The sequence below is a fragment of the Galeopterus variegatus genome, unplaced genomic scaffold (assembly GCF_000696425.1).
Source record: "Galeopterus variegatus unplaced genomic scaffold, G_variegatus-3.0.2 Scaffold2207, whole genome shotgun sequence".
NCBI lineage: Eukaryota > Metazoa > Chordata > Mammalia > Dermoptera > Cynocephalidae > Galeopterus > Galeopterus variegatus.
In genome coordinates, this window is record NW_007728318.1 from 222880 (window position 1) to 243435 (window position 20556).

General features: G+C 35.8%; 1 protein-coding gene across 1 annotated transcript in view; it reads right to left on the minus strand.

Annotated features, from left to right (window-relative positions):
• The window catches only part of CPD (carboxypeptidase D), a 75055-nt gene that overhangs the window by 44960 nt on the left and 9539 nt on the right, over positions 1 to 20556 (minus strand). The window contains exons 2-5 of the mRNA XM_008580931.1: positions 3670 to 3812; positions 2791 to 2960; positions 1556 to 1905; positions 901 to 1092 (exon numbers count right to left, since the gene is read on the minus strand). Of these exons, the coding sequence (XP_008579153.1) occupies positions 901 to 1092; positions 1556 to 1905; positions 2791 to 2960; positions 3670 to 3812 (855 nt within the window). The remainder of the gene's footprint in view (positions 1 to 900; positions 1093 to 1555; positions 1906 to 2790; positions 2961 to 3669; positions 3813 to 20556) is intronic.

Here is a 20556-nt window from a genome sequence, read left to right on the forward strand (position 1 = left end):
AAGCTTAATTGTGCATATTCCATTTTAATATAGGGTGGGAGCCCTATCATTGTGATTATAATGAGGAAAAATGAAAGTGAATGAAGAAAACTGGACAGCTCACTAGCTGTAATTAGTTCCATCTTTCAGAAATGTTTGAGGAGGAACATGGGAGAGATTTGTGATGAGGTCACAAAAAGAATGAGGTCCTTAGGGAAAGAATCTGAATAATAGTATAAGGGTTAACTTGAGCCTATTCATCGAAGAGCACTTCTGGGTATTAATGACCAGTTGATTTTCCTTTTGTCAGGTCAGTGAGAGTAATAAATCATGTGGTTGCATATTCATATTGTGCTGCCTATTCTGCTGACAGGTATCACTGCCTAGAAGGAATTGTGGGCTGGGAAAAGATGGATTCTCATTCTGCTAGTGTTGTACATAAAGTGGTCTGTGTAAGCTTGCTCTTCCAGCCCTGACTATATTGTCCCAGGAGAGACAATGGGCTTGCCCAGAGGAGGCAGAAGAATGAGAAGTCAATAATTTAGCAGGTTTAGAATATGCATGCCGTGTAGAACTGAGTCAAATCAGAATCACTGGCTTCAAAAGATATCTGGCTTGATTTTTCACTTACGAAATAAAGTTCCCAATACAATAACTTAATAAGAACTACTGTTAAAATGGAACAATTGGTAAAAATCTTATACTACTTTTAGTAAATAAGAGCCATTGCCAAAGTGCCATAATTATTGAATGGACTGGCCTACCTTACAAGAATAGAAAAGCTAAAACCAATAATACATTATAAAACTAAAACAGGAAGAAATTCCAGAGAAACAATCAGGTCAAATTCTTTTCTACCCCCAAATAATCATGCCATATGATAATCAAAAGATTAAGCATTAACAGACAGCTATTCTTTACCTTCCTGGGACTTTTCATATCCATCAGGATTCATGGATGGCATAAGGTGAATTCTAGTACTACGAACCAAATCTGTTACTTCAGTGTCTGTTCCAAAGTTCTTACAAAGATATTCGATGAGGTTCAACAGCAGTTCTCTCCCAACCACTTCATTTCCATGCATATTTCCAATGTACTTAAATTCTGGTTCACCTGAAAACAAAATAATTACATGGAAAACTTTTTTTTCCTTTTCAGTTATCATTGACTCTCTTGGGTTTTTCCCTCAACATATGTGAATCCTGAACTAAAAATTAAAGGAAGCATTTATTTTGGCAAAGGAAGCAGGAAAAACCTTCATAAACATCTAATAAAGCAGCTTCTTTACTAATATATACATCTGAGCAGGCTCAAAGCATATACATGCCAGATAATATGAAAATAAAAATACTATTAGCAGAAGAAATCTAATCTATGCACATATTAAATACTATGCCTAATATGAACAATCAAATGGATTTTCTTCTTTTCTGGGAAAAAAAATGGCTAGATTTTCTTTCATTCTTTTAGTTCCAGTTATACATGCTATCAGTAACCTTACAGAATGAAACACAGCAATACAGTACATAGTTTTGAGAGGCACTACTGAAATTATGTATAAGACCATACCAATTACCTGGTTCATGGACACCAGGATTATCAGATATCTCCATCACATAAAGCTCTCTTGACTCCACTGATTTTCCCAATGAATAAAGCCGAGTGATGTTAGAATATTCATTGGCAAACCTTCTCAAGAAGATTTCCATATCAGGGAAATGATGGTGGTGAAAGTCCTTTGGCTGAATTGGCTGGTAGGAAGATGATGTTTCAGAAGGAATATTAGGTATAGCAACTGTGCTAGCAGTTGCGACAGCCTCAGTTGTATCAGGGATTAGTGAAGTCACAGTTGGCCGAAGGGAAAAATCCACCTGTGTGGCTGGTCCTTCTTTCACCACTATATTATAAACAGTCAATGGCATATACCTAAAAAAAAAATGTTTGAAAGTGTAGATGGCTTGGAGTTAAGAAACACAATGCATTAACATTATAAAAAGCACAGTAGCCTTTTCATACTCTTGCACTGAGTGGTCTATCAAAACTCAAACTAAATAAAGATAGATGTGTAAATTTAAGAGATTTAGGATGTTATCTCACGGAGAATCTCAGGTTAAGTCTTTAAAGACGTATTATTTCTCTTACCAAATCTTCTGAGGTACCACACACTAGAATGCTTACAGAAAATTACATTCAGAGGAAAGAAGGAGGTTGTTACTCCATTATAACTACTGCTACAATATTCAAAGAAGCAATAAATTATCCAATTCTTTGCAGTGCCTTATCAAATTGACATTCCAACTTCTTTCCCAGGTAGGAAAGTTCAAAATTAAATTAAAGGTTATCAGTTAAATCCTTATCAAAGTGAGCTTCCAGAAAGGTTTCTAGGGAGGTGGGAAACCACTCATTTAATATATTAGAAAGCTGGTGATAAAACAGTTCTTCAAAATGTCATTTATTTACAGAGCCCTGGGTTTCTTCCACTCTTGTATTCAATTAACCTTGAGGCAATGCTTTACACAGCTGAGCACCTTTTCAAGCTTTTAAAACTGTCCTTCCACACATGCTACAACTATGATTCACATCCAGTTGTACTGTTAGATTACATAACAAAAAACTCCACGATAGTATTTTCTCATTATAAAAGGAGAAAAATCAGAAAATAAGGAAAAATAAAAGATAGAGCAAATAACATTTACCAGACTATACTTCTGTCCTTGATATAAAATTGAGGCTTGACATTTTAATTAAGAGTATAGTTTAAATTCTTTTCTTTTGGCAGCTGGCTCATATGGGGATAGTTTAAATTCTTACCCAGTTAAAACTACTGTAAGGTTATAAGTTCCAGGAACAAGTAATCTGTGAAAATCACCAAATCTGCCTGTTGTGATATTATGATTAATACCAGCCACTGAGACAGTTGCATTCTCTAAACCAGATCCTGTAACCGAATCTTTAACAAATCCTTTAACTCCAATATGGACCTAAAAAAAAAAAAAAAAGAATCAAAGATCAGAGACAATTAATTCAGAAAGCAAGAAAGCATTATTTCCCTCTGCATTGATGCTAGGATTTCTAAAAACTATGGTTACTTCTCTATCTCCCCTAAACATTTTCCAATCCCTTGAAATAATATGTAGACAAAAGTATTAAATCTTTAAACTTAAGTCATACATGTCTGAACTCTCCACTAGTAAGGTGCTTTTGAAATTCCCTATCCTCAAAGCCAGGCTTCTAATTTTATCAACAAGGTATAATTTCTGGTATATACAACAGCTGTACTAGCCTGTCTGATGTTTAAATTAAAAGATGTCCATGGTTCATACAGTGGTAAAGACTCTCTAGCAAATATAATCACATGACATTGTAAGAACCTGTGTACAAATTTGGCTAATTATTTCAGTTTGTAAAAACAGGCAAATGGAGCCCTGTGAAGCAGAGCACTGGGGGTGAAGGACAGGCAAGGTAGAGCTAGAATTTTTTTCTAATTTAAAAATTTTTTTCTAGAGCAAGCACATTTCCTGATATAGAATATATTTTAATAAATCATAATCTAATAATCACTAAAGGTAATCTATAATCTTAAATAATACAAACAGATAAATAAAATAAAGGATATCTAATATAAACCAAATTTCCCCCTTACTTAATCCATCATTTCTATAGCCCAAACTTCCAGTCATCTACTTTTACCTTTTCAATCAATGTGATCAAAGACTCACGATTGTTCTCCCATTCCTGTTGAAGCTGTGAAGCAGGTGGGTACTTGCAACAAGACAGTTCTAATGTGATCTCAAAACAGTTGGCCCACACATAATTGTAATCTTGCATACCACCTGTAACATGAAGGAAAAATAAGTGTATTCTCAGAAGGAACGAAATTCTCCAAAAACCTTGAAGAAATTAAATCAACCATCTCTGCATGTATAAATTTTCTTTTCATTAAATTGCTTGAAACTGGGCCGGCCCAGTGGCGCACTGCTACAGTGTGCCGCTTGGGAAGCGCAGTGGTGCTCCCGCCGAGGGTTCGGATCCCACATACAGACCAGCCGCTCACTGGCTGAGCGAGGTGCGGGAGCAACACTGAGGGTTGTGATCCCGTTGCCGGTCCCGGTCCGGTACGGGCGCAACACTGAGGGTTGCGATCCGTTGCCGGTCACGAAAAAAGACAAAAAAAAAATGGGGAAAAAAAATTGCTTGAAACTGAAGAAGCCTCTTGAATTACAGAGAAAACGAAGAAGGAAGGTTAAAGGAAATACATTGAAAAGGAATATACATAAAGTAAACACACTTAACTGATAGGATGAACAGTTACGAAGAGTATGAATACATCAGTTAATAACAATAACTATAATGATCATAGGTCTACATTTGAGTGTTTACTATATGCCAGAACCTGTTCTAAGAGCTTTATGTGTATTAACATTTAATCTTTACAAAATTATATGAGGTAGGTATTTCAGTCATTTTACAGATGTAAGAAGTGAGGTACAAAGAGGTTAAGATTTATAACAGAATGACAATGAAGGATATACATTGTATTAGTCCGTTTCTGTTGCTTATAACAAAATACATGGAACTGGGTATTTTATAAAGAAAATAAAACTTATTGCTTACAGTTTCTGAGGCTGGGAAGTCCAAAGTCCATCTGGTGATGGTGACAGTGACCCAGGGGTCTCACATTACAAGATGGTGGAAGCAGAGAGAGCAGAGACAAAGACAAACTCTCTTCTTTGAAAGTCTGACCACCATTTTTAATCCTTTCACTACAGTATGGTCCCACAATCTAAGCCCCTCTTCAAGGTTCCACATTTCAATTACCATAATAGGATTTCCCACCCTCTTAACAGTCACAGTGGGGGCTAAGTTTCTACTACATAAAACTTCAGGGACACAATTCAAACTTCAGGGGGTTTGGGGGGAACATAATTCATGCCAAAGCATGATTAAGTACCTACTATTCTAATTGTACTCCCCTTTATCAAGAAAGTGGCAAGTGAAAAATGAGAGACTATATCTAGGGGGCACAGCTATACAAATCGGGGAAAAATAAAAGACACAAAAAACTTTCAAAATGTGTTTAATGGAAGATGGAATTAAGAGGAGAATTAGTATCCATGATGAACCCCTTCACCACTTTTACATCTATACTCATATAAGGCCGCACACTCATTTTGTACAAAGCCTATCATTCCTGTCACTCAATTTCCTCATATCTAGGTTTGGCTCCATCAAAACCCACTATTCATTAGAATCCTGGATATACCTATGCCTGGCAAGGAGGATTCTTTCCCCCAACCCTCTCCAAAGAGATTTTTTTTTCCCCCTCTGACAGGGCAAAGTACAAATGTGAATTTTAAGGGTCATTTTTCCCCAGCCCCCAGTGCATCTCATATGATGTTACAGAGGATCCTTCAGATCGGAACGGAGGAGAATGATTTCCTTCAGTGACTTAGCACCAACAGATAGTTTTGAGTCATAGGTTATTCCACTACTCACTGGCTGAGAACCCTTTAGCATTCACGTGGGTCTTTACTTGTTGCAAAGTGAGGATTAGATGATCACAAAGGACCTTCCAACTCTCAGATTCTATGGTGATTAAAATACTTGTTAATGTGATTATAAGAGAAAAGGCAGGGAGATAATGCTTGGGGGAAAAAAAGACAATTCTGAAACTTGCGTCTGAAGAAAAGTCAATGTCACAGTCTAAAAAGCACAGTTTATTAGGAGTTCATCAAAGAACGGGCATAGAAAATAGTAAAGAAAAGCAAAGAGAGCAAAATTAACAAAACTTTGCCAGAAATAAAATAGTAGCAATGTTACTGAAACCTGAACTCTTAATCTCATTTCTGATGAAGTTTCATTATATGCTTTGAGAAACATCTAGCTCTTGAAACATGTTTACCTTACCTAACACAACATGCTTCATTTCATTGATATATTTGCAGAATATTGTTGGGACAAAAAAGCCAGGTTAAAAAAGCTAGGTAAAGCATAAAAAATTAATAAAGAAGAAATTGAGCAAAGAACATTTAAAAAATCCAGGACTCTGTTAATTCCAACCGATGCTGTTTTTAAAAATACGAAGAAGAAACAAACACAATCCAAAATTACCCGAGTAGGATCACATTTATGCTGGTGATGTGCAGTCTAATCTCAGGATACATGAGGGAGATTATCAAATTATATTCATGTTCATGCATGTTAATCAAACATCAGTAAGGCCAAGTTTTTGTTTACAATCTAGAGGAAGAGACAACTATATCCATAAACAATTAATATAAACATGATAATAGAGGACTGGGGTATGGTTATACAACAATGTGAATGTACTTGATGCCAGTGAACTGTACATTTAAAAACTGTTAAAATGGTAAATTTTATATTACCTGTATGTATACTGTACCATAATAAAAAATAACATCCCTGTACCGGCCAGGCACACACACACACAAAGTAATAATAATAATAATAATAATAATAATAATAATAATAATAATAATAATAATAATAATAATAATAATAATAATAATAATAATAATAATAATAATAATAATAATAATAATAATAATAATAATAATAATAATAATAATAATAATAATAATAATAATAATAATAATAATAATAATAATAATAATAATAATAATAATAATAATAATAATAATAATAATAACATTATGGGCCCATACTACTAGTTCCAATTTTAGGGTCAAGGGAAGATCTAGAAAGGCTTCCTGGGGAAGGCGGTTTTGTGGTCAGGTCTTAAAGAAAAATGGGTAGAACTATGAGTCAAAAAAGGGACATGGGGGTTCAGGAGCACTCTAGTCAGAGGAAATGGCTTTGTAAAGGTGTATGGTAGGAAGGCCTGATATATGCTGATGAACGGCAATAAGGGTGCTAAGGCCACAACATTAGGGCAGAAGCACAGGGCTTCAGGGATGTAGTGAAAGGTCAGGCTAAGATAAACATGGTCTAAAAGGCTGGGAGAGGGCCGAGCCCGTGGCGCACTCGGGAGAGTGCGGCACTGGGAGCGCAGCAGCGCTCCCACCGCGGGTACCGGCGCGCTCACAGCGCTCACTGGCTGAGCGCGGTGCAGCCGGTCTCAAAAAGGACAAAAAAAATAAAAAAAAAATAAATAAAAGGCTGGGGGGATAAAGGGTTCTTTGGCTTTCCAAGGCATAAAAAAAAAAAAAAGACTATATTTTGTTTGCTTGTTTGTTTTGAACAGAAAAGCAGCATGATGGATAGAAAGTAGCATGGTCTGGAGAGGAGAGAGATTAGAAGCAAAAAGCCCACTTAGGCAGTTTTTATGAGGTAACTTTAAAAAGAAAATGGAAAGATTCATATTATCTTTCTTTTTTATCTTGTATTTTATGATTGTCTGTGTCTAATTCTTCAAACAGACTCTGAGTTCACTGGGGTTTTTTTTGTTTTGCTTTGGTTTGGGTTTTTTTTTTTTTTTTGCAGCTAGCTTGTATGAGGATCCAAACCCTTGACCCTGGTGTTACAACACCATGCTCTAACCAACTGAACAACCAACCAGCCAGCCCTCATATTATCTTTCAATTATATTTTTCCACAGCCTTTTTGAAGTACCCTCATACAATGCTCCAAGTGAAAATTAGGCCTCAAACGAGGTGATGGCAACTGTGTGGACAGGAAGGGAAGGATGCAAGATAAGACACTGACAGTATCTGATAAATGGTGGGAGTTGAAGGAAAGAAAGGAATCAAAGAGGGCCTTTGGCCTGATTGATTGTGCTAATGATGATGCCATTAATAGAGAGAAGGAACAAGGTTTGGAAGAGTAACTGAGCAGAGAGGAGTATGACAATTTTTGTTTGGGGCATGTTAAGTTTCAGGTATTTGCAGAACATTTAGATAGAAATACCCATAATGAAATTTAAAATACCAGTTTGGAGCTTGGGGAAAGGGGCAGTCCTTCTCAAAAAATGATAATTTAAGACTAGAAAGTTCAGTTTTCATTCAGCAAACATCTATTGATCTCTTACTATATGCCAGGCACTGTTCTAGGTGGTTGGGGATACAGTGATAAACAAAACAGACAAGGTCCCTGTACTCACATAACTTAAATTCTTATATGGGAGAGGCAGAGAGTGAACAAAAATAAACAAGAACAGTATCAGATAGTGAGAAATACTGTGTAGAAAATTTAAATAGAGTGATATGATAACTAGTGACTGGTGGTGACTAGAGATTAAGTGGTCAGGAAAAGCCTTTGTGAGGAGGTCATGTTAAGCCAAGATCTGAAAAACAAGATGGAGCCAGCCTGGTAAAAGTCAGAGAGAAGAATGTTCCAGGCAGAGGGAAAAAGCTTGGTGAGTTTGAGGAATGGAAAAAAGGGTATACCGTGGCTGGACAATAATGGACAAAGGAAGAGGAGGTGGAGAGAGATGGGCAAAACAAGATAATATAAGGCTTTGGCAGCCTGGGTAAGAAGTTTGGAATTTTATTCTAAGTGGAATAGGAACCATTAGAGGGTTATTGTTTTGGTTTTATTGTGTTTTTAAAAAAAACATAAAATTTATCACCTTAATAATTTTTAAGTGCACAGTACAATAGTATTAACTACATTCACATTGTTGTGTAACAGATCTCTAGAACTTTTTCTTTTTGCAAAACTGAAACTCTATATCCATCGAATAACTCCCCGCCCCAACCAGCCCTTGGTAACCCACCATTCTACTTTCTGTTTCTAAGAGTTTGACTACTTTAGATACCTCATATAAGAGGAAGCATGCAATATTTTGTCTTTTTGTGACTGGCTTATTTCACTTAGCATAATGTCCTCAAGGTTCATCCATGTTGTAGCATACAACAGGATTTCCTTTATTAAGGGTGAATAAAATTTCATTTTATGTATATACAACATTTTCTTCCATACCGTTTTCACTAGTGGCTGCATCATTTTATTTTATTTTATTATTTTATTTTTATTTTTTTGTCCTTTTTGAAACCGGCTGCACCGCGCTCAGCCAGTGAGCGCTGTGAGCGCACCGGTCATCCCTATATAGGATCCGAACCTGCGGAGGGAGCGCTACTGCGCTCCCAGTGCCGCACTCTCCCAAGTGTGCCACGGGCTCGGCCCATCATTTTAAATTCCCACCAACAGTGCACAAGGAATTTTCTACACCCTCACTAATACTTTCTATTTTCTGGGGGTTTTGTTTGTTTGTTTTGATAGTGGCCATCCTAAGTGGTATGAGGTGATACCTCACCTTGGTTCTGATTTGCATTTCCTTGATGATTAGCGACACTGAGCATGTTTTCAAATGCTCGTTGGCCATTTGTATATCTTCTTTGGAGAAATGTCTAAGTCCTGTGCCCATTTATTAATTGGACTACATGGTTTTTGTTGTTGAGTTGTATCAATCCCTTTATCAAACATACAGTTTGCAAATATTTTTTTCCCATTCCATAGGCTGCTTAAAACTCTGTTGTTTCACGTTTGACTATGTTTCACACTGATTTACAGTATTTGTGATTCAAAACATTGATTCACAATGTTTGCTGTTTAGTACACTGGAAGTTTTTGAGCAAAGGTATGGTATCTGAATTGCCTTTTTAAAAGATCATTCTGACTGCTGAGTAGAAAATGACTGTAGTGGAGCGAAGGGGAGGCAGGATGATGAATTAGAAGATAATGGTAACTTGGATTAGATTGTTAGTGGAGATGAAGAGGACAGATTCAGATGTAGAAAGCACTTCTTTATAAGGAATAAAAAAGGAATTCTAGATTTTTGACTTGAGAACTAGGGAGATAGCAGTGTAATTTGCTGAAAAGAGGAATGAGGACAAAGGAAACAGATGTGACATGCCTACAGTTCTGTCTTTCTTCTTCTCGTCTTACTTTACTTATTTCCTTGGTGTCACATGCAGTCCCATCATTTTAAATATTGACTACAGGCTGATAACTCTCAAATTTCTATCTCCATCCTAGACTTCATTCCCAGATTCCAGACTTATATATCCAATTGCCTATTCAATATCTCTACTTGGATAGCACAAACTTAAAGACTTGGAGTCATATTTCATTTCCAAAGGGTCAGAAAATCACGCTAGCTGTAATTTCAAAGTATATCCAGAACCCAAAGATTTCTCCTTGCCTCCATTGCTGCAGCCCTGGTATAAGGCTCCACCATTTCTCTGCATGGATTTTTCAGAAAAATTTTTTGACACTTATTAATTGAAACTTAATTATTGTACATATTTATAGGTCTGTATGGATTTCTGCAATCACTCCTAATGGTTTTCGTGTTCCTGCCCTTGACCTTCTATATTTTTTCTCAACAGAGATGCCATAGTAATTCTGTTAAAATGAAAGTCAGATATTATTCCTCTGTTCAAAACAGTACAGTGACTCCCTGTATTTCACTCGGACTAAAAGCCAAAATCTTTACAGTGGCTGAAAGCCCTACATGATTTGACCCTCATCACCGGCCCTCCCCTCTCTAACCTTTTATACTACCGCCATCACTGGCTCTGCACCAGACACACTGGCCTCTTTGCTGTTCACTGGATACATTAGGTACCTCCCAACTTTGGAATTAATCCAAGTTTCCATTATCTTCTAATTCATCTCCATGCTTCCCTTTTGCTCCACTACAGTCACTTTCTTTTTTTTTTTTTTTTTTTTTTTTTTTTTTTTTTTTTCCGTGTCCGGCAACGGATCGCAACCCTCAGTGTTGCCCCCGTACCGGACCGGGGACCGGCAACGGGATTGCAACACTCGGTGTTGCTCCCGCGCCTCGCTCAGCCAGTGAGCGGGAACCGGTCTGTATGTGGGATCCGAACCCTCGGACGGGAGCGCCGCCGCGCTTCCCAAGCGGCGCACCATCCAGTGCGCCACCGGGCCGGCCCCACTACAGTCACTTTCTACTCAGCAGTCAGAATGATCTTTTAAAAAGGCAATTCAGATATCACACCTTTGCTCAAAGGGAACTCTACCTGTTCCCTTTGCCTGGAATGCTCTTTCCCCAGATATCCCTGCTCAACTAACTCTCTCATCTCCAGCTCTTTGCTCCAATTTCAACTTGACATGAGGTCAGGTCATCCTGACCTCTACACTTAAAGTTGCCACTTACTTCTCTCCAACACTATTCCTATGCCCATCCCACCAACAATCCCAATTCCTCTTACCCTTTTCTTTGTTATTTTTCTCTACAACACTTAACAATTTACCTATTATGTTCATTTGCTGCTGCTTCTCTCTATAAGATTATAAGCAGCATGAGAGCAGAGATCTTTGTTATGCCCAGTGATGGATATTCCAAGCACTAAAACAGTACCTGCTACACAATAGTCTTTCAATAAATATTTGTTGAATGAATGAAAGGAGGTTGGGGTAGTGGAAAATTAAGACTTTTTTTTTTAATAAAAAAAGATGACTGGTAAGGGGATCTTAACTCTTGACTTGATGTTGCCAGCACCAGGCTCTCCCAAGCAAGCCAACTGGCCATCCCTATACGGGGATCCGAACCTGTGGCCTTGGTGTTATCAGCACCACACTCTCCCAAGTGAGCCATGGGCCAGCCCAAGACATATATTTTTAATGCATTAATTTTGAGATGCCCATTGAACATCCATGTGGAGGTGTCAAATAGACTTTGCCTTCCCAGAATAGATACAGGTATATAATCACAAGCTTAGTAATTTGGTCTTAACCTTTTCTCTTAGAAGGCAAGGCTGTCTTTTAGCTTTCTCTTATCTTCTACCATCTTGGTACTCACTTTGGGTCTGGCAGGAAATTAATAGGATGCTGATATTCATATCCCTACCAAGTCATATTTAGTGACTAGGTTACATTAGTCACCTTTCGTCATTGCTAACCTATGATCATCTTTGGTAATTCTCACTTATACCTGTCGACTCACACATGTTATTCATTGTACATGATATTTATTAAAAATATTTTCCAAACTTTACTACTATATTGGTCACAGTACAATGTTCATTGTGTATAAGACATTATACTAAGATTATTGGGATTTATAAATAAGAGACATACTTCCATCCAGAGTTTAGAGCCTTGGTGAGAAAGTAAAACAGAAAACACAAAAAAGTAACCATTTCAGAGCACTGTAAATGTAAACTAATGTAAGTACTTTTGCACATGTAAAATTTAGTAGCTGTGTTAAAAAGCAAACATGGCCAAATTACACTTTAATTATGCCAGAAGGCAGTGAAGTAGATTACTTATAACACTATAATCACCAGGCTTGAGTTCTAGCATTCTTCTGTCTATCCCTTATCTTACTTCAGTAGCAATTTAAAAAACACTAGCTAAGAGGCAGCAAGAAGACCAAGTTTACAGTAACATTTTAGAGTGTTATCTATCAGTTTTTTAACTGAAACTTTAATAGGACCATAACTAGCCAGCTCCAACCAATGACACATATAAATATATCCCCCAGGGTAGCAGGTAGAGAAGAGGTACAGAAGTCTTCTAAAAATAAGACTTAATTCCAAGAGAAGAAAATATATTTAGTGGCTTCTAGTCCTACAGATCACACACTATAAACACTGATTTTTTTTTTTTTTTTTTTTTTTTTTTTTTTTTCTCCACACACACCCAAACAACAGCTGATTCTACCTCCCATCTTACTGTCCTTCCCTCATCAGTGAAGAAGACAGAAGCTTGGCAGCTTAAACCTATACACACATTTTTTTTTTTTTTTTTTTTTTGTCTTTTGTCTTTTTCCGTGTCCGGCAACGGATTGCAACCCTCAGTGTTGCCCCCGTTCCGGGCCGGGGACCGGCAACGGGATTGCAACCCTCGGTGCTGCTCCCGCGCCTCGCTCAGCCAGTGAGCGGGAACCGGTCCGTATGTGGGATCCGAACCCTCGGGCGGGAGCGCCGCCGCGCTTCCCAAGCGGCGCACTTATCCAGTGCGCCACCGGGCCGGCCCTAAACACTGATTTTTTAATATATAATTCTATGAACAATCCAAAACTAAAGGTCAGATTCATGGATATGAGCCTCTTTTTGTAGGCCCTATAGATTTGAGAAAATTTTACAGAGAATAGTGTACCTAACTGCAACATTAATATTAGCTTCACAGTGTAGAATCTAGTGGAAATACAGAATATCAGTTAAATCTTGGCATACATTCCCAAATTTTCTTTTGATAAGACCAAATTTAAGTTAAACAAAAAGCCATGTAAAATGATATTAGAAATAAAAGAATGACCACTTAAAAACAATACAAAAATCATTATCTTTATTATGTTTCAGCAGTAATCAGAAAATATAAAAAGATCTCAGCAACAAAACCCACAAAATATATAGGATGAAAGTTATAAAATGTATAATACAAATAAATATTATAAAATTTTGCTGAGGGACATAGAAGATTTTAGTAAAGAGTTATCATGTCTCTAGATAGGAGGCTTAGAAAGATATCAAATTCCCCCAAATTAATTTATAAATATCATGCAAAAAACAGATTTTTATTGCAACTGGCAAAATGATCTAGAAGTAAATTTGGAAAAATAACTTTGTGAGAATTTCTGAGAAAGGGTGAGAATATCTAAGAAAACATCTAAAAAATAAGAATAATAAGTGGGAACTTGCACCAGATATTAAAGTATATGTTATAAAATTATACTTACTAAAGCACTTCATTTCAGATGTCAAAATAAACAGACAAATAGAACAAGACAGAAGTCACAGTAACCGAAACTAAAGCATTTGGAGTATGATTAAAAAGACATTTTACACCTATAGGGAGAAAATTAGTAACTGTTACATGAAAAAAAAAACTGGTTAACTAGGTGGCAAAAAATACAGGTGGAACTTTAATCCATAGGAAATTTAATGTAAAAATGAAACCATAAACAAAACTAGAGGCCAACATAAATATTTTTATACTCTCAGGATGAGGAAAGGCCTTCTAAGTATGACATCAAAATAGCATGAAATCATGAAAGGAATAGAATGATAGACTTAACTAGTTAGCCAAAAAACTACCATCAAAAAAATTAAGAAGGAAATGAAAGACTAAGGGAAAAAAAAAAAAAAAACAGATGAAAAAGGATTATAGAATATTTCGAAGTAACAATTTAGTAATATGTTTATATTTTAAAAAGGCATGACCTTAACATAGAAATTCTTTTTCCAAGAACTTATTCTAATATAACAGCTATAAAGATGAGGACTATAGTGTTTAAATTGAAGCAGAATAAAACTGAAAACAACCTAAATGTCCAAAAATGGAGCAGCCTCATACCAACCAGCTGACAAATCCCCCAGAACAAAAAACAAATATCCAAAAAAAAATGGATAGCCAGTTTAGTAAATTATGATATAAAACGGGCTACTATGCAACCATTTAAAGTATTGCAGACACACATTTGTTTTTATCATGATATTTATCACACATTAATCAAAAAGGTTATAAAGCAGTGTATACAAGACAAATCTTTTTGTGATACTTCAAATTTTATTCTTCTTTGAAGCACAGAGTTTCTTAAACAATGCCCCTTTACTCAAGTATGAAGTAACCAATTCAAAACAATTTTGAAAATCTCTCTAATCAACATGCTGGTTTAAAGCTTTTTTAAAAGTCAGGCTATGGAGTTGTAATTTATATGCTGTAAAACTTGTCCCATTTAAGTGTATAATGGAATGTATACAGTCATATAACTACTACCACAATCAAAATACAGAACATTTGCATCACCCCCAGAAAGTTCCCTGTCCCCAGCTCCCAGGCCCTGGACAACCATTACTTGAATTTCTTTCCCTATATTTTTGTCTTCTCCAGAATAGGAATCATACAGTGTATAGCCTTTTATATCTGGCTTCTTTCACTTAGCATAAATCTTTTGAAATCCATCTGTATTATTACATATATAAACAGTTCTTTTTATTACTAAGTAAGTATATTCTATCATATAGATGTAGTACAGTTTGTTTATCCATTATGTGATGGATATTTCAGTTGTTTACTGTTTTTTTTGTTTGTCTGTTTTGGTGATTATGAATAAAGCTGTGCTTAGATTATAGTGTGGAGAAATGTCTTCATGTCTTTTGGGTAAACATCTAGGAGTGACACAGCTGAGTCATACGGTAAGATTAAGTGTAAATTTATAAAAAACTGTCTGCTTTCCAAAGAGGTAATACCATTTTCACATTCCCACTAGCAATGTATAAATATTCCAGCTGCTATGCATCATCATCTAACAAGTTGCTTGAGCAACTAGTCAGACTTTAAAATTTTAAGCATTCTAGAGTGTGTATTTCATTGTGGTTTTCATTTGTATTTCCCTGACAACTAATGATATTGCATATCCTTTTGTTCCTCATGAAAAGACATCTTTCATGTCCTTATCCTCCATCTTTATTGGGAGACCCTGGAAGCCACAGACTGTTGGTGAGATATGAGGGAGTTGGAGAAAGGGCTCCCATAAAGTTGTCGATGAATTCCTGGGTTCAATCCTAAACTGCACATGTGTGGGTCTGACCTTAAACAGCACACTAAAAGCACTGAGGGGGCCGGCCCGGTGGCGCACTGGAGAGTCCGCCGCTTGGGAGCGCGGCGGCGCTCCCGCGGAGGGTTCGGATCCCATGTGGAGACCGGTTCCCCCTCACTGGCTGAGCGAGGTGTGGCCGCAACACCGAGGGTTGTGATCCCGTTGCCGGTCCCCAGTATGGGCACGACACCGAGGGTTGCAATCCCATTACCGGTCAGTAAAAAAGACAAAAAAAGGGAAAAAAAAAAAAAAAAAAAAAGCACTGAGAACTGAACTACAGAATAGGACACTGCTTAGGTCCCAGACTGACCCCCGAGTGGTGCACACGCAGGACAGATCTGAACAGCACTGCAAAGGCTCTGAAAACTGAACAGACATTGGAATCACAGCCCACTTAAGGTGAGTCAAAAATTGCAACTGAATCTGAATCGTCACCTGCTAGAACAAACAAATAAAAAATTACTATTTTCTTAATAGAGTTAAACAAGGCCCAGATCTCATAAGATTCAAAATGTCTGAGATATAACCCCAAATTATTTGACATTAAAAGAACAGTAAAATCTCAACAAATTGCAAGGAAAAAACTCAATAGAACGCCAACTCCAAGATGACCTCGATGATGGAATTATCACACTAACTTTAAAGCAGTTACTATAGCCACGCTCCAAGGAAGTGAAATTAAATATTCTTAGAAGTGAAAGAAACAAGAGACATAAAAAAGAACAAAATGGAAATTTCAAAACTGAAAAAATATAATAACTGAATTCAAAAATTTACTGGATAGGTTCAAAAGAAGAATGGAAATGATAAGGAGAAAGAGAGTTATCTCGGATATAGGTAAGTAGGAATTACCTAATGTGAACAACAGAGAAAGATAAATTAAAAAAAAAATGATAGCAGAGTTTGGGGAATAATAGTAAAAGTTCTGACATTGTTGTGATCAGAGCAGCAGTAGAAGAGGAAAAAAAATGCCATGCAGGAAAAAAAAAAAAAAAGTTGAGAATAAAATGGCTGAAAACTTCACAAATTTGGCAAGCCATAAACCTACTTTCAAGAAGCTCAGCAAGTCCCAAACAGGATAAACTCAAAGAAATCCATGCCTAGATACTTCATAATCAAACTGCTAAATACTAAATACAGTGAAAAAATATTGAAAGTAGCTAGAGAAAAATAATGTGTTTATACAGGGGAAACAATTCAAATGACTGTGAATTTCTCATCAGAAGCCATGGAGGCCAGAGGCAATGGCACAAAATTTTTAAAGTGCTCCAGTAAACAAACAAACAAACAACAGTCAATCCAGAACCCAGAGTTTTATATCCACTGAAAATATCCTTCAGGAATGAAGGCAAAACAGACATTCTCAGTGAAGGAAAACTAGAAGAACTCACTGTAAGCAGACTTGCTTTAAAAGAAATGATAAAGTTCTTCAGGCAGAAGGGAAATGATGCCAGAAAAAATCTTGGAACTTCAAGAATGAAGAAAATCAACTGAAATGGTAAGTATCCGGGTAGATATAATAAACTATTTTTCTCCTAAGTTCTTTAGAGTATGTATGATAGCTGAAAGTAAAAATTATAACATTGTCTGGTGGGGTTTCCAATGTATGTAGATATAATACGTATGACAAGTACAACATAAAAGGCAAGAATAAAGGGTGCAATGGTAAGGTTTATACATTCTTCTTGAAGTAGTACAATATTAATTTTAGGTAGAACTGTGAAAAGTTAAGTATGTAAATTGTAATTCCTAGAGCAACTACCAGAACAAACTAAACAGAGAAATATAGCTAAAAAAACATTAGGTAAATTAAAATGAAATACTAAACAACATTCAAACAATCAAATAAAAGGCAGGAAAGGGGAAGTCATAGAATAAAAAACAGTGGGACAAACAGAAAAATACTTAAAAGGTAAACCTAAATCCAAACATATAATTATATTCAATGTAAATGGTGCAAACACACCAACTAAAAGACAGAAATTGTCAAACTGAATTAAAGAATAAGACCCAACTCTATGCTGTGTAGGAGAAACTCACTTTAAATATAATGACATGGGTAAGTCAAAATTAAAAGAATGGAAAAAATATATACCACGCAAACACAAATCAAAAGAAAGATGGAGTAGCTATACTGCTGTAGAATAAAGGAGACTTCCAAGCAAGTAAAAATGCCAGGAATAAACAGAGACATTATATAATGATAAAAAGGTCAATTAAACAAGATGACATAATACTAAATGTGTACGCACCTAAGAGTACTTCAAAAATACATGAAACAAAAACTGATAGAACTAAAAGGAAAAATGGGCAAATCCACAATTACAGTGCAGATTTCAACATTCTTCTCTCAGTAATCAACAGAACAAGTAGAAAGAAAATCAGCAAAGGACAGACAAGAATTCAATAACATTATCAACTTTGAGGTAACTAGATCTAAATGATACTTATATTATACTCCACCCAACAACAGCAGAATGCACATGCTTTTCAAGTACACATGGAAAATTCACCAAGACAGACCATATCCTGGGTCATAAAGCAAACGTAACAAATGTAAAAGAACTGAAATCATACTAAGTTCTCTGACCATGATGGAATTAAACAGAAATCAATAGCAGAAAGATATCTTCAAAATATCCTTCTCTTGATGCAATCTCATAATGTAAAGCACATTTCCTGAGTCTATAATAATAAACTATTCTCAGAAAGCAATTAGTAAATTATGATACTTACCTTAATCTATTTTTTTCTAAACTTGAGTCACTGTCAGAAAAGTAGCAAACTAACTTTTATTTCACAGGACAAAAAAGATAAAGCAATCCTAGCTTTAAAACATCCAGCAGAAAAATAAATAAAATGTCAAAAAGTCTTAATTCACCAACTTCAATTTTAGTTTAAAAATTACTTTTCTGGAAAAATTATCTAGAAACTTGGAAACAAATGGGGATATTAACCGTCTGATTATGAATAATTTAAGAATTTTTTGTGAGATGCCACAAATAGGCATTACATGCCATTTAAGTTAAACTTAACATTTATTTTTCCAATACTAAATGTCAAAGACTGTATAATAAGTAATCTTAACTAGGTAGCTGGTTCAGACTTGTCTTGATTTTTCCTTCAACACAAAACCTACTCAGACAAAGCTACACTTCACTGTATCAGGGAATAGCCATTCATCTGTAGAAAGGCCTGACATTACTAACAGCTGCAGCAGCTGTCCAATTCAGTTAATACATTTGTTTATTTTTTAAGCTGATATATATCATTTGGCTCAACAGAAAGGAGAAATGTCAGATTTCAGAATAATATCTCCATCTGGTCAAAAAAATCTTTAATTTTGGGAATAAAACATTCAGTTATAGGCATACTTCAAAGCAATAAAGCACTTTGCTAATAGTATAAAGGCTCTGTTATTTACCCTACTTATTAAAAATCATAAATAAGCAAGCTTCTATTAACCATTAGCCTCCCAGGGGGTGAACTGGACCAATGATCTTTGTTTATTCATACTAAAATAACTGAAAAATTATGCAACACTTCACAAATTTTTAAGTTGGTATCCAAATGTTTTCATCTTGTTTAAATAGTCGTAAACAACGTAATTGCCTGCATAATAATAAATTATTTTTTTTCTGGTGGTTGGTGGTACTTGATGTTATTAACACTGCACTCTAAACAACTGAGCTAACCTGCCAGCCTAAAATTTGATAGTTTTAAATAAAACTTTGACATTATTTTAAATGTATTCAATAAAAATACCGGAGATTTGATTTCTAGAATCATCTATTTAAAAATGGCACGAACACACATCTTCTTTAACAGTAGAAATCTTACATCTTCCCTTTTTCTCCTTGAACTTTTCTTCGATTCCACTTCCTCCACAGAATGTTATTTGAATGTGATATACCTTCATGCTTGAATCATTCATTCCATGTCCTACATTACTTCAGTCTACAATATATATGTATATTTAAATTTTTCTTAATTTCCAATGACCATAATACCCTAAGTATTAAATTTTTGTCTTCCAGGTTGAATTATTACAATAACCACTGGCAAACAATTTATCAAAAAGGAATAGTTTTATGATAAATTTTGAGAAATAATAAACACAACAGGTAATAATCAATAAAAATGTATCTTTTAATAAAATGTTTGGGGTGATGCTTTGATGGCTTTTATGCTACCATTGCCGTAATCATCTAATTTTCCCTTTTGTTTTGGTGCCCTGAAGTTTGTAAAACTCTGAGGCAATACACCATAATGGGATTCAGATGGTTAGAAAACCGAGCCTGTCTTCAGTCAAGTGGAAGAAGAGATTATGAGATAGAACTTACACAGCAAACATCTTTCTCAGGCAGACCAATTTTAGGAAGGAGTAGATCTGGAAATTAATTTCCTTGAAGTTATCCATACTAACTGGTCTCTCCCTCCTCCCTGTTCATACCTCAGTTTGAAAACCACTGATTTCGACTATTTCCTCTTCTCACAAGGGGAACTAACAGAGTCAAAAGGTATACATTTTACATTTTGCTTTTAAACCTACCTACCAATCCAGAGTTTTCTGGACTCAGAAAAAAGTGAACGCAATGTACAATGAAACCTACCATGCTTTAATTCCTTTAACAGAATAAAAGAACAAGACCCAAAGTATAACCATTGATCACAACAAACTGTGATCGATACCAATACTAATTGCTATGGGTAGCTAAATCTTCTAACCAAAGGATCTACTCATAACCATCAAACTCTTTCAATCCATTTGTCTTATAACTAATCTTCATATGCTTTAAGACACTCAATTCATCTTTATCATGGAACAGTATCTCTATTACTGTTTTCACTACAGAGAGATCTAGCTTTAAAGGGGAGGGGGGACTTCAATAAATTCAATTCTTCACTTAAAGATACTAATGATTTACTCTTTTATCTGAAGCAGAAAGCCAATAGAAAAAATATAGTCAACGCTTTAGTGTTAAGACTTAATCACAGCAGGTGTTTCGTTTTTTTTTTACTTGTCTCAGCAAGCCAACTATAAAGTGTCAAAGTGTATATAATACAAGAACCCCACTACCCTTTCA